The 18590-nt window shown below is 45.6% G+C and overlaps 1 protein-coding gene across 2 annotated transcripts in view; it reads left to right on the top strand.

The window, feature by feature from the left end:
- PCIF1 (phosphorylated CTD interacting factor 1) overlaps positions 1-18590 on the top strand; it is a 157653-nt gene that overhangs the window by 108932 nt on the left and 30131 nt on the right. For both annotated transcript variants that reach the window (XM_085619370.1, XM_085619371.1), the window contains exon 12: positions 14376-14462. In XM_085619370.1, coding sequence (XP_085475496.1) covers positions 14376-14462 — 87 coding nt within the window. The remainder of the gene's footprint in view (positions 1-14375; positions 14463-18590) is intronic.

The raw sequence follows: 18590 nt of genomic DNA, 5'->3' as shown, positions 1-18590 counted from the left end.
AGGCTATGAGATGATGGTAGATCTATAAGCGAGGTACAAAAGATCCAGTTCACTGACATGCCATGCTCCTCTGACCACAGTAGAAGGGTGTGGTGGTGAACTGTCAAAGGAGCCGCACAGGCCTAAATGAGGTATTTTTGCGATGATTTTACTGAGGTAATGGCAGATATAGAGTGTAGAATAACATTGAAAGTATGGGGTCGGATGGGGATCCAGCCGGGCCGCTTGCCCTGAACAGTTCCTTGAATTGGGACTCTGGGAGTAGTCTGAGTAATCTGATTTTTGAATTGCTCGCTTCTGAGCTGTTCTTGCAGGTTCATTGCTTTTCAATCAGATTCATCTGAGATGATGTTATGGAATGCTTAAAGGTGAAGGATCTTGGTTGTATTGTACTTTGGGTTGTTTAATTCCATCAAATTCCTATATAATTCCTTCAAAAGGCATTAGGCTTTTCAGATCTGCCGAAAATGTCTTCCTGATGGATGAGTTTAAGATCCTGTTGAGGCACTAGAAGAGTGTATTTTCATTTTGGTATGATTTTTTTCTAAGGTGATTTAGTGCATTGATTTTGATCTTTAGTTTGTTTTCTTTTGATTGAGCATTGGCATCTGTAATCTATGATAAGGGTGCATGTGTGTATTCCAGGATAAGTTTATTTAAACCCTCAGAGCACGAGTCATAGAGCTGCCCCATTTCCGTTGTTTGGTTGGCGGGTTTTGCAGCGTGAGTCTTTTCTGGATTCACATGCTGTGCATTATTCCGCCATCTAGTGATTGGGTCCGGAATGACTATTTTTTTTTTTTTTCGTGGTTGGTGGGCATCGACATACCACCATTTGGTGTCCTTCCGTGACGTTGACGGGCTTCTTCCGGAAGCTCCTACCTTTGGTCGTCATCTTCAGATTCTTTTTTTCCGCCACTGGGTCTGGATCGTTCCGGAAGAAACTCCAAGGATTTGGAGAGAAGAATCCTCAAAAATTTGCAGAAATTAGTTCTAAAGGTCAGCGATACCTACATTTGACGTTCCGGTCGTTGATTCCAACAGTCGCAGTACGTCAAAAGGTGAAAACGAAAAAATGTAACGAACCAGAGAATGCGCATGCAGGTGGCTCCCTGCGCAAGGTAATGGACAAAACACCCTTCAAGTTCTGCAAGAATTGTCACCACAAGTATGCACAGGAAGATCAGCATCCAGTTTGCAACCTTTGCCTCCCACTGGATCATCAAAATAAAGACTGCAACGCATGCTCGGCCTACACCCCGAAGACGTTGAGGGTAAGAGAATGGCAGAGAAGGGCCAACTACAACATTCAGGGACAGGGGCAGAGAAGGGCCAACTACAACATGCAGGGACAGGGCCCTCCACCATCGCTTCGAGACCTGGGCCTCTCCAGCGAAGAAGAGGACAACGTCGCCGAAGAGCTAGAAGTCGACGAGGAAACAGATGTCCAGGTTGTAGTGGTTGAAAAAAAGACGTCTAAGGAGGTAAGAGATAAGTCTGCCCTGAAAAAAGTAGAAAGGAGCCTCGGTGTCGAAGCACTCGGCGGCCGTACAAGAATCCAAAGATAGGCACTCCTTCGGATCCTTCGACAAGGACTCCTGAATGGCCCTCGAAAAATCGAAGACGTCAAAAGACGGACACGATGAAGACACTTCGACGTCAACAAAGGAGAGGTCGAAACAGGCTTCGACGACCCCATCGGCATCTGCAAGCTCAATAAGAATGGCCGAAACACCCGGCGTCGAATCGCACGCAGCCGAGATTGAAAAAAATAGGACGCTCATTGAATCCAAAATGGCGAGCATACTACACCGCAAAAAAGAATTCAACGAAAGCTTGAAGCAATTCAAGATACCGCCGAAAACTTCTACAGAAAGTTGTCAAGGAGTTGCAGCCTACAACGACACCCGAACCGCTCGATGAAGAAGAGGAGGAAGATTACTTCTTCGATGAATAGAGGTACGTAGATGGACACACGTATGTGGAGTCGGCAACCTCAGAGACTCAAGACCTCCAATGGCAAGATCTCGATGCCGAATCACCAGAAGAGGCAATTGATCCATATCCCTCGAGGTCCTCACCACCAGATGACATTGGGATGTCCAATCAGGTGATTAAAAATGCAGGTGAAACTTATGGAGTGCATTTGGAAGAGGAGAAACCACAATCATGTTTTCTGTTGGAAACTTTAATGCCAATACAGTCAAGAAAACAATTCCTTCCAATGCTACCAAGTGTACTAGATCAAGGAAAGGAAGCATTTAAGGAGCCTGCAACATGCAAGGCAGTCACACCAAGAGGGGAGAAGAAATACAAAGATCCAATCTACAAAGGGTCAGTATCAGCTGACTCTTATCACTTCCACGGCTAGGAAAAGAGCAAATGTGCCAACCACTGCTGGCCCACCACTGGACAAAGAAAGTAAGAGGATAGACCTAGTGGGAAGAAAGGTCAAGAGAAGTGCGGCGAACCAGTGACGCATAGCTAACTCTAATGCATTGCTGAACCGCCATGCATATCAGCATTGGGAAGAGGTAGGGGGGATCTACTGAAACACCTACCGGAACAGTTCCAAAAGAGAGCTATCCACTTAGTGGAAGGGGGAACAATCATTGTAAATACATGCTTGAAATCTGCTCTGGATGCAGCAGAAACATCCAGCAGACAAATGATGATTGGCATCACGAAAAGAAGGCATGCTTGGCTGAGAATCTCAGGTTTCAAACCAGAAGTCCAAAGCAACATTATTAATTCACCATTCAATGGAGAACAACTGTTTGGAAGCGTTGGTGATGATAAACTAAATCAGTTGAAGGAAGACAACGACACAGTAAGGTCTATGGGGGCTCTACAATTCGGTGGCATGCGTAGGGGCACGCCGTCAAGAAGACCAACAGGTAGAGGGGGTCACCAACCTGCTACCTCACACCAGGCATACCAGCAAACATACCAGGGATCAAACCAAGGTCAACAACAGAACTGGCAGACCCAGCAGGGAAGACCGTCCTTTCGTGGGCGCCCACGGGGAAGGGGCCAACAACAAAGAGGCGGTCCACAGATCACCACCAAGTGACTGCATTCCAAAAGAGGCACACTTAGCGAAAACATCACAAAGTGTACCCACAGCATTACAACCTACAGAAACTCATCATCCTGTAAGCGACCAGTTCAGTCATCATACAACACCAGTGGGAGGCAGACTAAAATATTTCCTAACAGAATGGAAGGAAATAACTACGGACAAGTGGGTGTTTAACATAATCCAATACGGTTAATGCATAGAGCTAAACAAGCAACCTCCCAACAAAAGACCAAAGCTAAAGATACATTCATAAAGGGAATTATCTCAATTGCTGGAAGAAGTGCAGGAACTTCAAACAAAGCATACAATAGAACATGTACCTCGCAAGGCAAGGAAAAAAGGCATTTACTCAACGTACTTCCTAATTCCAAAGGTAGATGGAACACTACTCCCTATATTAGACTTAAGGTTCCTAAACAACTACATAAAAACACAAAGGTTCAAAATGACAACGCCGCAGGAGGTGATACCTCAATTGGAACAAAGAGATTACATGGCAACCATAGACTTAAAAGACGCTTACTTGCACATCCCTATGAAAGAAAGACACAAGAACCTATTAAGATTTGTGGTCAACGAGACGCACTATCAGTTCAAGGTGCTAGCATTCTGACTCAAATCAGCACCAAGAGTGTTCACAAAGTGCCTAGCAACAGTAGCCGCGCACCTAAGAAGACAAGGAATTCATGTATACCCGTATCTAGACGACTGGTTGGTAAGAGCAAGCTCATACCATCTCTGCAAACAGCATATACAACAGGTGATACAAACACTAGTTCAGCTGGGTTTTTCAATTCATTGAAAAAATCATCACCAGAGCCAGAACAAATAAAGGTGTTCCTAGGCGCAGAATTAAAAACAGTATTAGGGAAGGCGTTTCCAAGCGGCAAGACAACATTAGCTTTACTGAAGGAGACTCATCTTTACCAGAAGGGGCAACATCTGACAGTGAGGACAGTGGGAAAAATACTAGGAATGATGGCATCATGCATTCATTTAATTCCCAACATCCGTATACACAAGACCATTTCAAGAATGGCTCCAACAACAATGGTCACAGTCAACAGGGAGTTGGGAGGGTCTAGTGGTTGTCACGCAAAGAGTTCATCGGGAGATGGCATGGTGGAACCTAACAAACATATCACAGGGCAGAGCTTTCACACAGCCAACTCCAACAGTGACTATAACAGATGCTTCCAAAAAAGGGTGGGGAGCGCACATGAACAATCTCAAGGTACGAGGATTGTGGACACACCAGGATGCAGTGAAACACATCAACATTTTGCAGTTGAAAACAGTGTTATTAGCCTAGAAAGTGTTTTAGAAACAAATCTACAACAAGAAGGTGTTGATTCAAACAGACAACACAACGGCCATGTTTTATATAAACCAACAAGAGGTAACATAGTCTGTAGCTCTCTCTACTCTAGCCCAAGAGAAGTGGGAATGGGCAATCCCAAAGAACATAGACATATTAGCAATACATTTACCTGGGAAGGACAATGTTGAAGCGGACAGACTGAGCAGACAAACGTCATCATCCCACGAGTGGGAAATGAATCAATCGGAACTCCAAAAGATTTTCAGGAAATGGGGGACTCCACAAATAGACTTATTTGCAACACCCCACAATGCAAAATGCCAAAGCTTCGCATCCAGGCAACCGTGCAATCACTCCCTAGGAAATGCCCTATGGATGGACTGGTCAGCGATGTTTTCTTACGCTTTTCGCCCGATCCCACTACTCCACAAAGTGATCCTCAAATGCAAAATCAGCCACATGGCGATGATTCTCATTGTACCACAGTGGGCCAGGCAAACTTGGTTCTCGGAGATAATGGAAATATCTCAAGGAACAATGCACAAATTACTGAAGAGGCAAGACCTACTAACAATGCAAAATGGAAAGGTGCTACACCCATAACCAGAGAGCTTAAGCTTAGCAGCATGCCTCCTGAGGACTTAGAATGTGCACACCTCAAACTACCAGAAAGTACAATGGCTGTTCTCAGAGAAGCAAGAAAACCAACGACAAGAAAATGTTATACAGCAAAATGAAAAAGATACACACATTGGTGCCTTAAAAAACATATGACAAAAAAGATTTCAAAAGAAAGAACAGCTCTAAAGTACTTGACTCATTTGCTTCAGAGTAACCTAAGCTATACTACACTAAGGGTGCACTTAGCAGCAATTGCAGCATACACAAGAGGAGAAACAGGGAAGAGTTTCTTCACTTCTCATGTGGTCAAAAGGTTCCTAGAAGGAGCAAAAAGAATAGCACCACCAAAGATGGTGCCAGCGCCCACATGGAATCTGAACATAGTTCTGACACAATTGATTAAAGCACCATTTGAACTGCTACCTAAAGCAACGCCACAAATGCTCACTCTAAAAACCGTTTTCTTGGTAGCAATCACATCTCTACGCAGAGTTAGTGAACTGCAGGCTCTAACACTACAGGAAGCCTACTTCCAAATTCATAGTGACAGAGTGGTCATGAGGACAAATCCACGTTTTATGCCAAATGTGGTATCACAATTCCACATAAATCAAATGATACAAATTACAAGTTTCTTTCAAAAGCCAATGACAAAGGCATTAAAATCTCTGCATACACTCGACGCTAGGAGAGCAGTCATGTACTACGTTGAAAGAACCAAAGAATACAGGAAGTCAAAAAATTATTTGTCTCTTTTGCTGATAGCTTTTTGGGAAGACCAGTAACCAAGAATACCATTGCAAGATGGATTGCACAAGCCATTCAGCTTTGTCACAAACAAGCAGGTCAAACATTACAAGGAGCACCACGGGCTCACTCAACAAGAAGGAAGGCAGCTATAGTCACATTTCTGGCAAATACTCCAATTCAGGACATTTGCATGGCAGCAACTTGGTCTTCCATACACACATTAACAAAGCATTACTGTTTGGACATCCACATGAATAAGGAAGCACAAGTGGGACAAAAGGTCTTACATCATCTATCCACAAACCAGCGCTCATCTTCTACCCAGCCACCACAAGACTAGCAAACTGCTACAAAGTCCGTCGATGTTACGGAAGGACACCTAATGGTGGTAAGTCGACGCCCACCAACCACGGGGAAAAAACGTTAATTCTGGACACAACCACTAGATGGCGGAATAATGCACATGTGAATCCAGAAAATTCTTCAAGCTGCAAAACTACACCGACAGGTAAGAAACTTCGTTATGGTGAAGCGCTGAAAGGTTGTGTTTAATTCTGTTTAAATCCGTGATTTCTTGATGGTTATGGATACTGTAGTCCTTTTTGTGGGAAAGTTCTCAGAGAAGGTGAACATGTGTGGTAGCTCACAATTCGGGAGAAATTTCTTGTTTAAAGTTTTGAGTCCATGTGATGCTAAGATTTCATCCAAGGTGTACCCAGTTGATGAGTGTGTTGGTCAGAGGCAAATTAAGATAGTCAACTGGCATCTAGGTTAGGAGAGGGTAAGGCATTCTAATCAGATGTCCCAGGATTCAGAGATTGTGCTTTACTGTGCTGTCCAAGATCTAGTAAGGCTGTGGGTAAGATTGGTTCAGGTTATTTGAGTCTGCAGTGCTCTTGCTAGAGCTTTGATATGGGATTTCAGGTGTGAGCAGAGAAAGTCTGTGTTTGTGTACATAAAGGAGATGGCCGTGAGGAAAAACTAGGATTACAGGTAAGTAATTTTACCTTACTGAAAGTAGGTCTCAGTATGCAAGCTATTCAGTAGGAAATGTATCCAGTATTTGAAGCTCATCATCTATCCTAAAGACCAACAGACATATAAACCTTTTGTTTTTTTATTTGACTTGCACGAAGTGTTGCAAAGTGACCCCTTTTTGAGTGAAAAGCCCAAAGTTGTAATTTTTTTTTTGGTATTCACCTGATATTGGCTTTGAACACTGACATTGGGACCCTGCTTCTCAATGTCCAGTGTATGTGCTCTGACACCTAAAACATGTTCAAATTGGCTCACAACCAGATTGCCACATTTAACTTTCCTTTACGGCCCTAGTTAATGGTGCAAAACTACACCGGTGACATGGAAATTTAAATGCCACGGATCTGATTCACAAAGTTACATTCACACTTATTTGTAAGTTTAACTAGCTGTAGTAACTTGTTATTTACAAACTGCAAGTGTAATTTTACTACAAGCAAAATTACTAGTAGTAAAATCTTATAGAGACTTCTAGCCACATGTTCCTTACCTTAGAATTATTCCCAGGCTGCAGACTGGATCTGATTTTTCGTGATCAGTACCACTACGCGCTGGTAGGTGATGTTGTTCAGCTCCATGTGGCGTCGTCTGCGTTGGAAGTGACATGCGCAATGCCTATATAAGCTCCACCCCAGTGCGCTGAAGTCAGTTCTTTTTTTTCAACATCAGCGCATATCCTTAAGAGAGCCCCCCCAGTCATTTTTTGACTGACCTTTTTCAAAAATGTTTAATATTTTTTGAGATTTTTCTCCTGGTGTGGCAGGGATGTCCTCAAGGAAACCTTGCTCCCAGCCCGCGGCGACAGTCAACGACAGATTTCGGTGATGAACCTGCATCTTGTTTGCCTCTGGTGCCTTGAGCACGACCATGATGCGAAGACCTACTTTGACTTCCACTCCTTGCACCATAGGCCTTGAGGGAGCGGTTCCTTAAGCTCCTTGCCACTCAACATGTGATGCCCCTACGGTCTCGATCCTGGTTGAAAGGAACGTCCCAGGATCGGTCGCAGAGTCATCTATCTTTGTCAAAGTCGTCCGGGCATTCGGTTAAGTCACACAAGGAGACGAGTAAGAAGGTGAAAAAGAGCATGGCCGACTGAGTTTCCAGGAACCGGAGCGACCCCCACCCCACTAAGCAAATTAAGTGAAGCCATGCACCTCATATTTCGTCGGCCTGCTCCCGCTGTCTCGCCTTTGGGCCCCTTGGGTTCAGGAAGACCCCCCCACCCTCTGTTCCCCGCTGGTGGGTCCACCCCCGGTGCCAGTCAGGTCCCTTTAATCTACAGATAGATCTGACACTCCCAGTGCCGCTGGCATCTGTTGGCGGCACCGCCCCCAATCTGATTCCTGACTCCGACACGGAGCCAGAGTGGTGTTGCTCGACTCCGGTGCCGATTGGCGCCTTGCCTTCCAGACCAGAGCCTGAGCTCTATTTATATGGACTAGGACCCTGGAGACGAATGGGAGGGGCCACTGGACCCTGAGGAATACCAGCCCCTGGACTCCAACATAGACTGGTGTGACGACCTGGCAGACACCAGTGGACTGGTCACCTCCCCAGATACTGGAATGGTCTCTCCTCCTACCATGACTACGGAGGAGGAAGCTTCTTTTGCTGTGGTGGTGAGAAGGGCGGCTGAGGTCCTGGACTTTAGCCTGCCCTCAGTAGCGTCAAGACTAACGTCTTGACAGAGGTGCTTCAGCCTGGAGTGATCCCCTCAGAACCGCTTCTCCCATTTGATGAAGCCTTACAAATGTCCTGCATGGTACCTGGTCCAAAACCTGCAGAGGGGCTTCTATGAACAGACAATTGCCCTCGGCCATTGCCTTGCCACAGGGAACCCCAATTTCTTCATGCAATACCCTACCCCAGAGAGCTTGGTGATCCAAGCCTCCACTTCCTGTGTTAACCCTGGTGCATTCCCTACCACCCCACTGAATAGGGAATCCAAGAGGCTGGACTCCTTAGGGGTTTTTTCCCCTGTAGTCAGTGAACAACACGTGACTTTTGGGCCGTTACCTCCATGCACTGTGGGATTCAGTTGCGCAGTTGCAGTCCATGGTCCCGGAGGATGGTTCCCTTCTAATCAGAGACAAGGCAGACTCAGCGATGGAGCGCTTCAAGGATAGCATAGCTATGGCCAGATCTTTGGGACTTTCCATGCCCCGCCAACCCCAGTCCATCTTTCGCTCTTTTCGTGGCCATGGTGGGTGCTTCCAGCCGCGTCTTTACACGCCCAGCCACCACAGCATGCAAGTTTTCCATCATCTGTGTGGCCGTGGTCATGGTGCCCAGAGACCCCATGGGTTGGGCAGCCAGAGGTTGGCCTGTCCATCACCCCCACCCAGCAGCGCAGCCTCCTAACCTCTTTAGTTCGCCCACCAACCATCATGACCAACCACGGGAGGCAGGATACGCCATCACCTGCACTACTGGTGATCAACAACATCAGACTGCTGGGTCCTCCAGATTGTCCGACAGGGTTACTCCCTCCTCTTCATGACTACCCCTCCACCCATGCCGTCCACTTGCGACAGGCTGACATCGGACCATCTTTCCTTGCTCTGCCAGGAAGTGGCACTTTCTTGGCCAAGGGAGCACTAGAGAGCGTGCCGACGCCAGAAGTAGGTTGTGGTTGTTACTCCCACTACTTTCCTGTGCCCTAGTAGGACGTAGGCGATTGTCGTATCCTAGACCTCTGCGCTCTCAATTTCTTCCTCGAAAGGAGATATTTTAAAATGCTCACGCTTGCTCAAATCCTATCTGTCTAGACCCCGGAGGCTGGATGGTAGCATTGAACTTGCAGGATGCATATATTCCATTCCTTTTCTGCCAGCACACAGTCATTACCAGCACTTCACGGTGCGCCACAAGCACTTTCAGTTTGCCGTGCTCCCTTTTGACCTTACCAGGGCCCCTCGGGTTTTCATCAGGGTGGTTGCAGCTCATCTACAGAGATCAGGGTTACCAGTCTTTCCGTATCTTGACGATTGGCTGTTGAAAGAGGGCTTGCCCCCAGACAATCGTCTTCCACCTCCAGACTACGGCAGACCTCTTACACTTACTGGGGTTCACTATCAACATACCAAAGTCTTACCTGACTCCCTCTTAGGTGCTCCCTTTGATCTGAGCTGTTCTGGACATGGTGCGGTTTCGGGCTTATCCTCCCAAATGGAGAGCCCAGGATATTCAGACTAAGATACCAATGTTTCAGCCACTATCCTAGATTTCGGTGAGACTGATTCTGAGGCTATTGGTCCTCATGGCCTCCTGCATCCTGCTTGTGACACATGCCCACTGGCATATGCGGGCTCTGCTGGGGGACTTGAAGTTCCAGTGGGTGCAGCATCAGGGGAATCTTTCCCCCGTGGTCCAGATCTTGGAGGGAACTGCGCAAGATCTGCAGTGGTGGTTAATGAACCACAATTGGCTCCGCGACAGACCCCTTCCCCAACCAGATATGATGGCTGTGACATATGAGTCACCCCAAGAATGGGTCAGCCATCTGGGAGTCTTGAAGATTAGAGGCCTCTGGTTTCCGTCGGAATCCGGACTCCACATCAACCTACTTGAGCTCTGGTCAATCCGGCTGGCATTGAAAGCCTTTCCAGCCTCCATCAAGGGAAGGCTAGTGGAGATGTCACGGACAACACCGCCGCCAGGTGGTACTGCAACAAACAGGGCGGGGTGGTGTCGTGGACCCTTTGTCAACACTTGGCTGGAACTTCAGGGCATATCCCTGGTGTTCAACACCTGGCGGGCTCTCTGAACACCGGGACGGACAAACTCAGCCAAAGATGCCTAGTGGATCCCAAATGGCGTCTCCATCCACAGGTGGTGCAAGGTCTCTTAGCAGTGGGGAGAGCCTTGATTCGATCTGTTCTTCACTGCTGAGAATGCGCTGGAGTTTCCTAGGCAGCTCTCGCTTGGATTCTCAGGCCTCCTGTATGCCTTTCCGCCCATACCACTCCTGCCCAGAGGTCTCAAGAAGATCAGGAACAATCGGGCCCATGTCATCCTTGTGGCTCCAGACTGAGCTCAGAGAGTTTGCTATCCAGAACTGTTAAGCATGGCTATCGGTCCTCCGATCAGGTTGCCTCGTCGGGAGGATCTTCTGTCGCAGCAGTAGGAGAGGGCCCTCCACCCGAACCTGTCAACTCTGTCGTCATGCCTGGAGATTGAGCGGCGACAGTTGACAGCTTTCGACATCCCGCCTAAACTTTGCAATGTTATCGTGGCAGCCAGGCGTCCCTCCAATATTAAGACAGTATATGTCTGCCATTGGGGCAAGTTTGTGGCATGAGTTGCAGAAATGCAAGTTGACCCTATTTCTGCTCCCCTTTCTCAGGTTCTTCTGTTTATTCTTCTCTTGCCCAGCATGGCTCTGCTTTGGGCACCATAAGGAGCTACCTTTCTGCCATCTCAGCCTTTCTGTGGTTGTCAGATCATTCATCCCTGTTGAAATCCCCTGATGTAAATAGGTTTTTGAAAGGTCTCCAACATATGTTTCCCCCTTCACCTTTTATCATGCCTAAGTGGGATGTCAATCTCGTACTTACATTTCTGATTTGAACTCCCTTGAGCCACTACATAACTGTCCTTTTGGGCTCCTTACCATCGAGACAGCTTTCCTAGTGGCGACCCTGGACGGTCAGTCAGCTTCAGGCATTGTCATCTAAGCCTCCATACCTAGCAATCTTTCCAGATAAGCTGGTTCTTCGCACCAGAGCTTCCTTTCTGCCAGAATTTGTCACTCCCTTTCATGTAGGCCAGTCCATCACTCTGCCTACCTTTTATGCTCTGCCGCATCCTTCTATGGAAGAGGAGCGACTCCATCAACCAAACCCAAAAATAGCGTTGTCATTCTACCTTGAGCACACAAAAGATTTCCAGGTGGACGACGAACTCTTTGTGGGGTATGTCGGAGCCAAGAAGGGGAAGGCTGTCTTTCTCGATGGATCGTCCTCTGGATTAAAGTCTGCTATGCATTGGCCAAGAGGCAACCTCCTGAGGGGTTGTGCATCCATTCCATCCGTTCTAAGGCTGCGATCACTGTGTTAGCACATGGAGTTCCGGTCCTGGACATCTGCCAGGCAACAACGTGTTCTTCTCTGGACACGTTCACCAAGCGCTACTGCCTGGACAATCAGGCCAGTCAGGAAGGGCACTTTGCCCGTTTCGACCTGCATGACTTTCTGCTGGGAATTTGTTCCGCAGACCCACCTCCGGGAAGGTATTGCTTGGGTATCTATTCTAAGGTAAGGAATATGCGTCTAGAAGTCTCTATCAGATGAACAAGTTACTTGCATTCAGTAATGCCTTATCTTGTAGAGACTATCCAGCCGCAGATTCCTTATCGACCCACCCACCCTTCCCGCTCTGCGTATAGATTTCTAGGGTTAAGTAAGGCTGTTCCCCTTCAGGGTCCTAGTATTCCACACCAGAAGTTAATGTTCTGTGTGGCTATGTGGCTATATGCTCCTGGCGTTGAAAAGCTCGAAAAGAAACGGACGTCAGCACGCCGGGGTGGCGCCTATAAAGGCACCGCGTACATCACTTCTGGCGCGGCCTATACCACGTGGAGCTGAATGATGCCACCACCAGCATGCAGGGGTAAAGCTTCGGAAACAAAATCCAGATCCAGCCTAAAGCCTGGGGATAATTCCAGGGTAAGGAATCTGCAGCTAGAGTCTCTACCAGATAAGGCGTTACTGAAGGTAAGTAACTTGTTCATTGCACTTGTAGTTTGTAAATACCAAAACGGTGGTAAATGTACACTTTGTAGTAAGTTTACCTTTGGGATTCTTCACAGGGCCTGATTCACTAAGGTAAACTTGCTCTTTTATGTAAGTTTATCCTTGGTGTAGTAACTTTGCTACTGTTCTGCAGCCTGATTCATGGAGGTAAGCATATACACCTTAGTGAATAGTAAACAATCGTAAACTTACACAAACAGATTTTACAATTAGTATGTTTGACAGCGGAGTCTCTGCACATAAAGATAGTACTGTTCTATCTTTTTTATGTGCAGAGACTCCACAGTCGTAAAGATAGTACTTGCAAAATACCTTTGTGAATAGCAAACAATCGTAAACACACAAGTGTAAGTTTGTCTTTGTGAATCAGGCCCCACGTGTGAACTGCAACTCATGTTGTACCATCCAGTACAGTGGAAGTGAAAACATTGCTTCAGGCTTAACATGTGTAGCCTAACAGCAGTAGTTTGAACCCTGCTGCCCAGACGTGTCAAAAACACGTTTTGGACAGGTAGGAAAACCAAAACCTGATTTTAAATATTAAATAAGTCACTTGTAATCACACCTTGTTGCCCACAAGGAAGGGTGAATCATACTTAAGAGCAGGACATGTGTGACTTTGGAAATGGTGTGCTACTCCAGTGACTCAACACAAAACGACACTGTCACTGTCCAGGCAATAACTTGTACATGGGAAAAGTCAAAGTACAGTTTATACACTTTAATCTATAACTTTTGAGCTCTACCAGCTACAGACTACAGTCAAAGACTTATTTTTATATTTAATAACCATCCAGTCTAATATATTAAATGTATTGAAATTATAACTTTTAGAACATTATCTTTACCCTGGCTGAAGCTGCTGGAGGCTAATTCGCATTAGATCTACAGCAAATTCCCAGGCCAATACTTGGCCTGAATTAGGTGTGAAAAAGCTTCATCCCGGTCAAGGTTCCCAACAACTCAGAAAAAGCAACTATGTCCTTTCTGGGGACCAACCTACTTCAAGTATCCAGCCTTCAGATACACTGCGGCAGCTACAATTTCAGTTGTGGTTTACTCAAGGAAGAGATTTCGGTCTAAAAAAATTGTCAACCCTTTTCTGCGTTAGAGTTTAGGATTTTCTTCAAACTTTTTGACCTCCATACTTTTTCCTGGGACAATCTACTTGTTTCCATCGCTTTCAGCCTCAAATCACACCTCTGTCCTGGTCTACCACTTTCATAAACTATAATTGGCACTGGTGTTTTTTGGTGCTATTTTCACTTAAATCTTTAAATATTCATATCTCCGGTTCCCCTTATTTGACTTTTGTCATTTTGGTGCTACTGTATTCATAAACATTTTCTCTTCATTTTAAAATTGGTTCTGGATTTTGAGTGTTTTTATGTGACTTTCTGTATTGTGAATGCACTACTTGAATACTTTAGACATTGCCTTTCATAAAGCATGACTGCTTCATGTCGAATTACCAGGGATTGAGCACAGGTATATTTAATTTAATTTGTGAGTCATCTAGCGGGTGGTAGCCTTATCCTTTGAGGTAGACTATTGTCCACCCTAAATAATACTCCACGTCTGTACACAGATTGAAAATGATGTCCTGGTAATTCCTGTGGGTGGGGTAAGTTTGCAACCCTTAGTAATGTTGTGGAGTGGCCTTCTCTTACAATGTTTCTACTATGGAAGCTGCTGCTGAGGAAGCCACAGTTTTGAGTGTTGTCACTTGGTAACACCACAGTCTTCTCTTGCAGTGGTTCCTGTAGTTGGTGTTATCTGCTGGTAACTCAGTAGTCTTGTCTTGCAGTGGTACCTCTATCGATACAGCTGCATAGATGACTCAACTTTTGAGAAATTTCTGCCTCGTGTCTGGTGTCTCCTTCGTCGATATCAGGTAAGTTGTTTACGCGTTATTGTCCTTAACTATTTGGGCTGGGATGTTTTCACTTGCCTCCTGGCATAGAGCTTTGAACTTTTGAGGTATATTAAGACTGTAGCAGTCTTTACAATTCTCCGTATCTTGCAGCAGTGACCCGTTAGTTTGCCACCTTAATCTGCAAATAGCCACAGTATGGCACTGCCTCCAATTATCTGGTACTCTTCATACCGATACTACAGAATTTTTTGTAGTTTTCAAAATAGCAATGCACTTATACGGATAAATAACTGTGGTGCTACCACATTTTTGTACAATCCCCCCCTACTTCTAATTGACTTTCAAATTGGCACACACATATTTTAAAACATACACACAGTGACTGCTAAGTCACATAATTCAGTATATAAAATTGAGAAAATTAAGGTAGAATTTGTAATGGTAGTCATGTAATATGGTCTTATATTGATATTGCAGTGTTTTACTGACTTGATAAACTATGAGACCAAAGGCGGAGTGGTTTGTCAATGTAAACTAGAATCTTGAGATTGCGATATAGGACTACATTACGCAAGTCTATTATTTATTTTGTACAATGCAAATTTATATCTGTTAGCTAGAAACTGTTACTTTTTTCAAACAGTGAAATGTTAATTGAAAACATAAACTGACCTATAAGACTATACAGTTTTGTTTTCTGTAGGCAATCGCAAAAAAATACAAGACTGTTAATTATTTTACCTTATAACAAACATTGCGAGTCAGGTGCAAACCATAGTATTTCGTGACTTTAACAGTAGTGTCGCTGAATTGTCACTCCCAGCTACTTAGGACTTGCTAATGAACCAAGAACTCACCAGTTTCTGCCAGGATGGGTCCTATATTAGACCTGCTATATACTTCTGCTCTTGTAACAGTCATTCAAATATCCCTGCTGGGGCAGTCAGACCTTAAAGCAGTATCCTTCCTTAGTAAACGCCAGTCCTGTTCTGAATTTGTGTAAAGGTCAGCTGGTTTTCATCTGGTTTCCTTCCTGTATACAATTATAAAACAGGCTCAAGAACAGTAGCTGCTTTTCTCCTCTCTAACTGCACGCACATTGTGACATTCCATCTTGGCAGACCCCCTGCAAATGGGGGAAACCTTCATTGAGATCCTTGTATGAACCCAAAAGCCTTTGCAAGACTCAACTGCTCACACAAATTAGTACCACTAACAAAGGCAGACAATCTGAGTTCTCAAATTCGCAGTGGCTCAAATTCCATTTGAGAGCTTTGTTCCATTATTCAAGATTTTTTGCAAACACTTTTCTTGTCCACCTGCAGTCCTTTCATGATCCCTACTACAATATTTGAGAGACATCTTGATAGATAAAGTAGCCAAAATATGACTGTTGCAAACTGCAAGTTGCAAATATTTGTGGAACATCCTTGTTCCCAAGGAGTAGTACTATTCTACGACCTGACTTTTCTCCAACTATTAACTCCCCTGGGACTCCTCATTCTGTGTTCAACTGTAGCGTTGGGACACCCCGTTACTGGGGCAGCCATGCGCTCTACAAATAATTTAACATAATTTAACATATGTAAACTGGCAAAGCATCATCACACTTTTGGACAGGATTAAATCCGCTCTCCTAAAGACCCAATTTCTGTGATTTTACAGCAACCCAGTTATACTTAAGAAATGCTAGTCTGGACGAATTTTCTTAACTCTATCTGTCCACATGGGGCGTAACCCTCTGCTATAAAGAGGGAATGCTCGTTCTAGCTAAGGTGGCTGAGATAGATGAGAACAACATATACATTGTAATGAAAGAGCTGATACATTTGATATTTTAGGAAGTTCATCACCACCAAGGCAAACTAGGAGAGAACCGTTTTACCGTACCTTTTTATATGTAGCAAAATGTTTAGCAATTTTTTTTATTGCCTACTATTTTCGTTTGGGAACCTTCCAGTCATTTCTTCCACCTCTTGGAATAATCAGATTTCCATGTAAGTTAAAACATTTTACTTCAAACATTTATTTCTAATCTGATCTATCCATCAGATGCTTGCTTTGCATCCTTCTTAGGTCGAGCCTAGCGCAGCGCGCATGCGCTGCTCTAAAAAAATGATTTCTTGGAATCGCTCTGGGCTTTCCACACTTGTATTTTTTTATTGGTCTATGCGTGTGCCTTTCTGAAAAAGACATCACTTAACTGGTCAAAGGCGTCTGCATGTATCCGCCCACGGCCTAAGGCTTGCGGTTATGAGCAGGGGCCATCTCTTGTACCATCTGGTTTTAATTAGTGCGGTGCGCACCACGCGCATGCTTGTGAGAACTCGCTCTCAACGTCATTCGCTCCCAAGACTGTCAAGCAAAGGAGGAAGTGCGGTGTCTCGGTGCGCTGTTGGTTGTGTCTGTTTCTCATCTCGGTGTCCTGTGATTGGCCCTGACGCTTGCGCTGTCCTCCCTAGCCCAGCCTTGGTCTGAGGAGGTTTAGTTGGTCGTGACCTCTGACCCTCCCTCTCTCCCCACCCCCCGCGCACCCCTCTCCGGCTGCTAGCAGCGCCGGTGACAGCTGTCTCCCACAACACACGGCTTCATTAAGCCTCATTGAGATGTAATTTCTCTGCGCCCCCACCCCTCCCCCGCTCTAATTAAACCTGCTGACTCTGCCTGGCACAGGATGGCTTCATCCCGATCCAGGCCTGCCTTCTGCGCGGGCCTCTGTGCCTTCCTGGCCTGGGAGCCCTGCCCCATGCGGCTGATAGAAGCCCGACCCTCATACCGCAGCGATCCCGCACTGCCCTCCTATCTCCCTCCCACCCCTAGCGATGCCCGCAGTGCCCTCCCTCCCGCATGCAAACGGGCCCTTTGGCACTCCTGATGCCCGCATCGCCCTGCCACCTCCCTCTCCCCTCCAGCGATGACTGCAGAGCCCTCTCACCTCTCTCCTGCACGGGCCCTTTGGCGCTCCTGATGCCCACAGCTCCCGGTCACCTCCCTCCCACCTCCAGCAACGCCCTTAGTGCCCACACATCGCCTGGCAGCATCACAGCGAGGTAGGTTGAGGAGCTTCGTGGAGGGCTGGGGCATAGGCTGTGAAAAGGGCAGACTTCCTATGACGTCACTTCCACTGAGTTAGAAGCTAGGCTCCTGCCTTTTACCAATACTAGTATAACAAGTGCTTTAAGTGGGTTGTAAAACTGGGGGGGGGGGTCTCTCAAAGGGGAGTGGCCGATATAATTAGGCCGTGGCATAAAACACCTACGCTACAAATCTGTGCTTAGCATAGTGAGCCGCAGGACTACTATTTTGCTGCTTCTGCCATTGCACCCAGATCTATAATACAACAAGTAACATTTATAACACTTATAAGGTCCCAAAGGCGAGACCTATTGGCTATGCCAATGCTTGTTTTGAAGAGGGTTCTTTGCAGTTACTTTTGACAGGACAAAAGAGATTAGAAATTCAATATGGTTTTGCAGCGTGAATCTTTTCTGGATTCACATGCTGGCCATTATTGGCGGAATAATACACAGCATGTGAATCCAGAAAATTCTAAAAACTACACCGACAGGTAAGAAACTATAAGTTATAAACTAAGCCCTATCCATACAGGGTCAGCAACATCCAAGCAGCCCTTAGTCATCTGGCTTCCCTCCTTTATAAAAGCTTTTAACCAGAACACCGACCTTCAACAAATGCCTTCAGGTCCCACTTAGCCACACCATTCTGCATGATAAGAGGCAGAAAATGCACTCCAGACACCTAAACAGTTCCACATTATATTCAGACCCTCGTCTTCACAACCATACAAGAATTAATACTGCCAGTTTATTTCTTTTACTCCCTATCTGGATGTTATGGCAGGGAGTCACAGGGAAGGCTTGTACAATTGATATCTTCTGTAATTACACAAGTGATTTTCATAGGTCTGATGTGCGGTCCATTGCCACCATCATTTCAGCGAGCGTCATGCTTTTACATCTTAATATTGGATACAATCTCGCTCGTTCTTTCAGAGGTAGATGATTTGTCTATAATTTACAGTAGATTCACCCATGGCATTTGTTCTGCAAGATGATGCTAGATGAGTATCTAGCATCATCTTGCAGAACAAAAAAATAGGTCTTCGGTTGAGATTGTCTACATCAT

Source organism: Triturus cristatus, chromosome 7 (genome assembly GCF_964204655.1).
Source record: "Triturus cristatus chromosome 7, aTriCri1.1, whole genome shotgun sequence".
In the NCBI taxonomy this organism is placed as follows: domain Eukaryota; kingdom Metazoa; phylum Chordata; class Amphibia; order Caudata; family Salamandridae; genus Triturus; species Triturus cristatus.
Note: the sequence above shows the minus strand (reverse complement) of the source record. Positions and strands in the feature narration are given on the sequence as shown.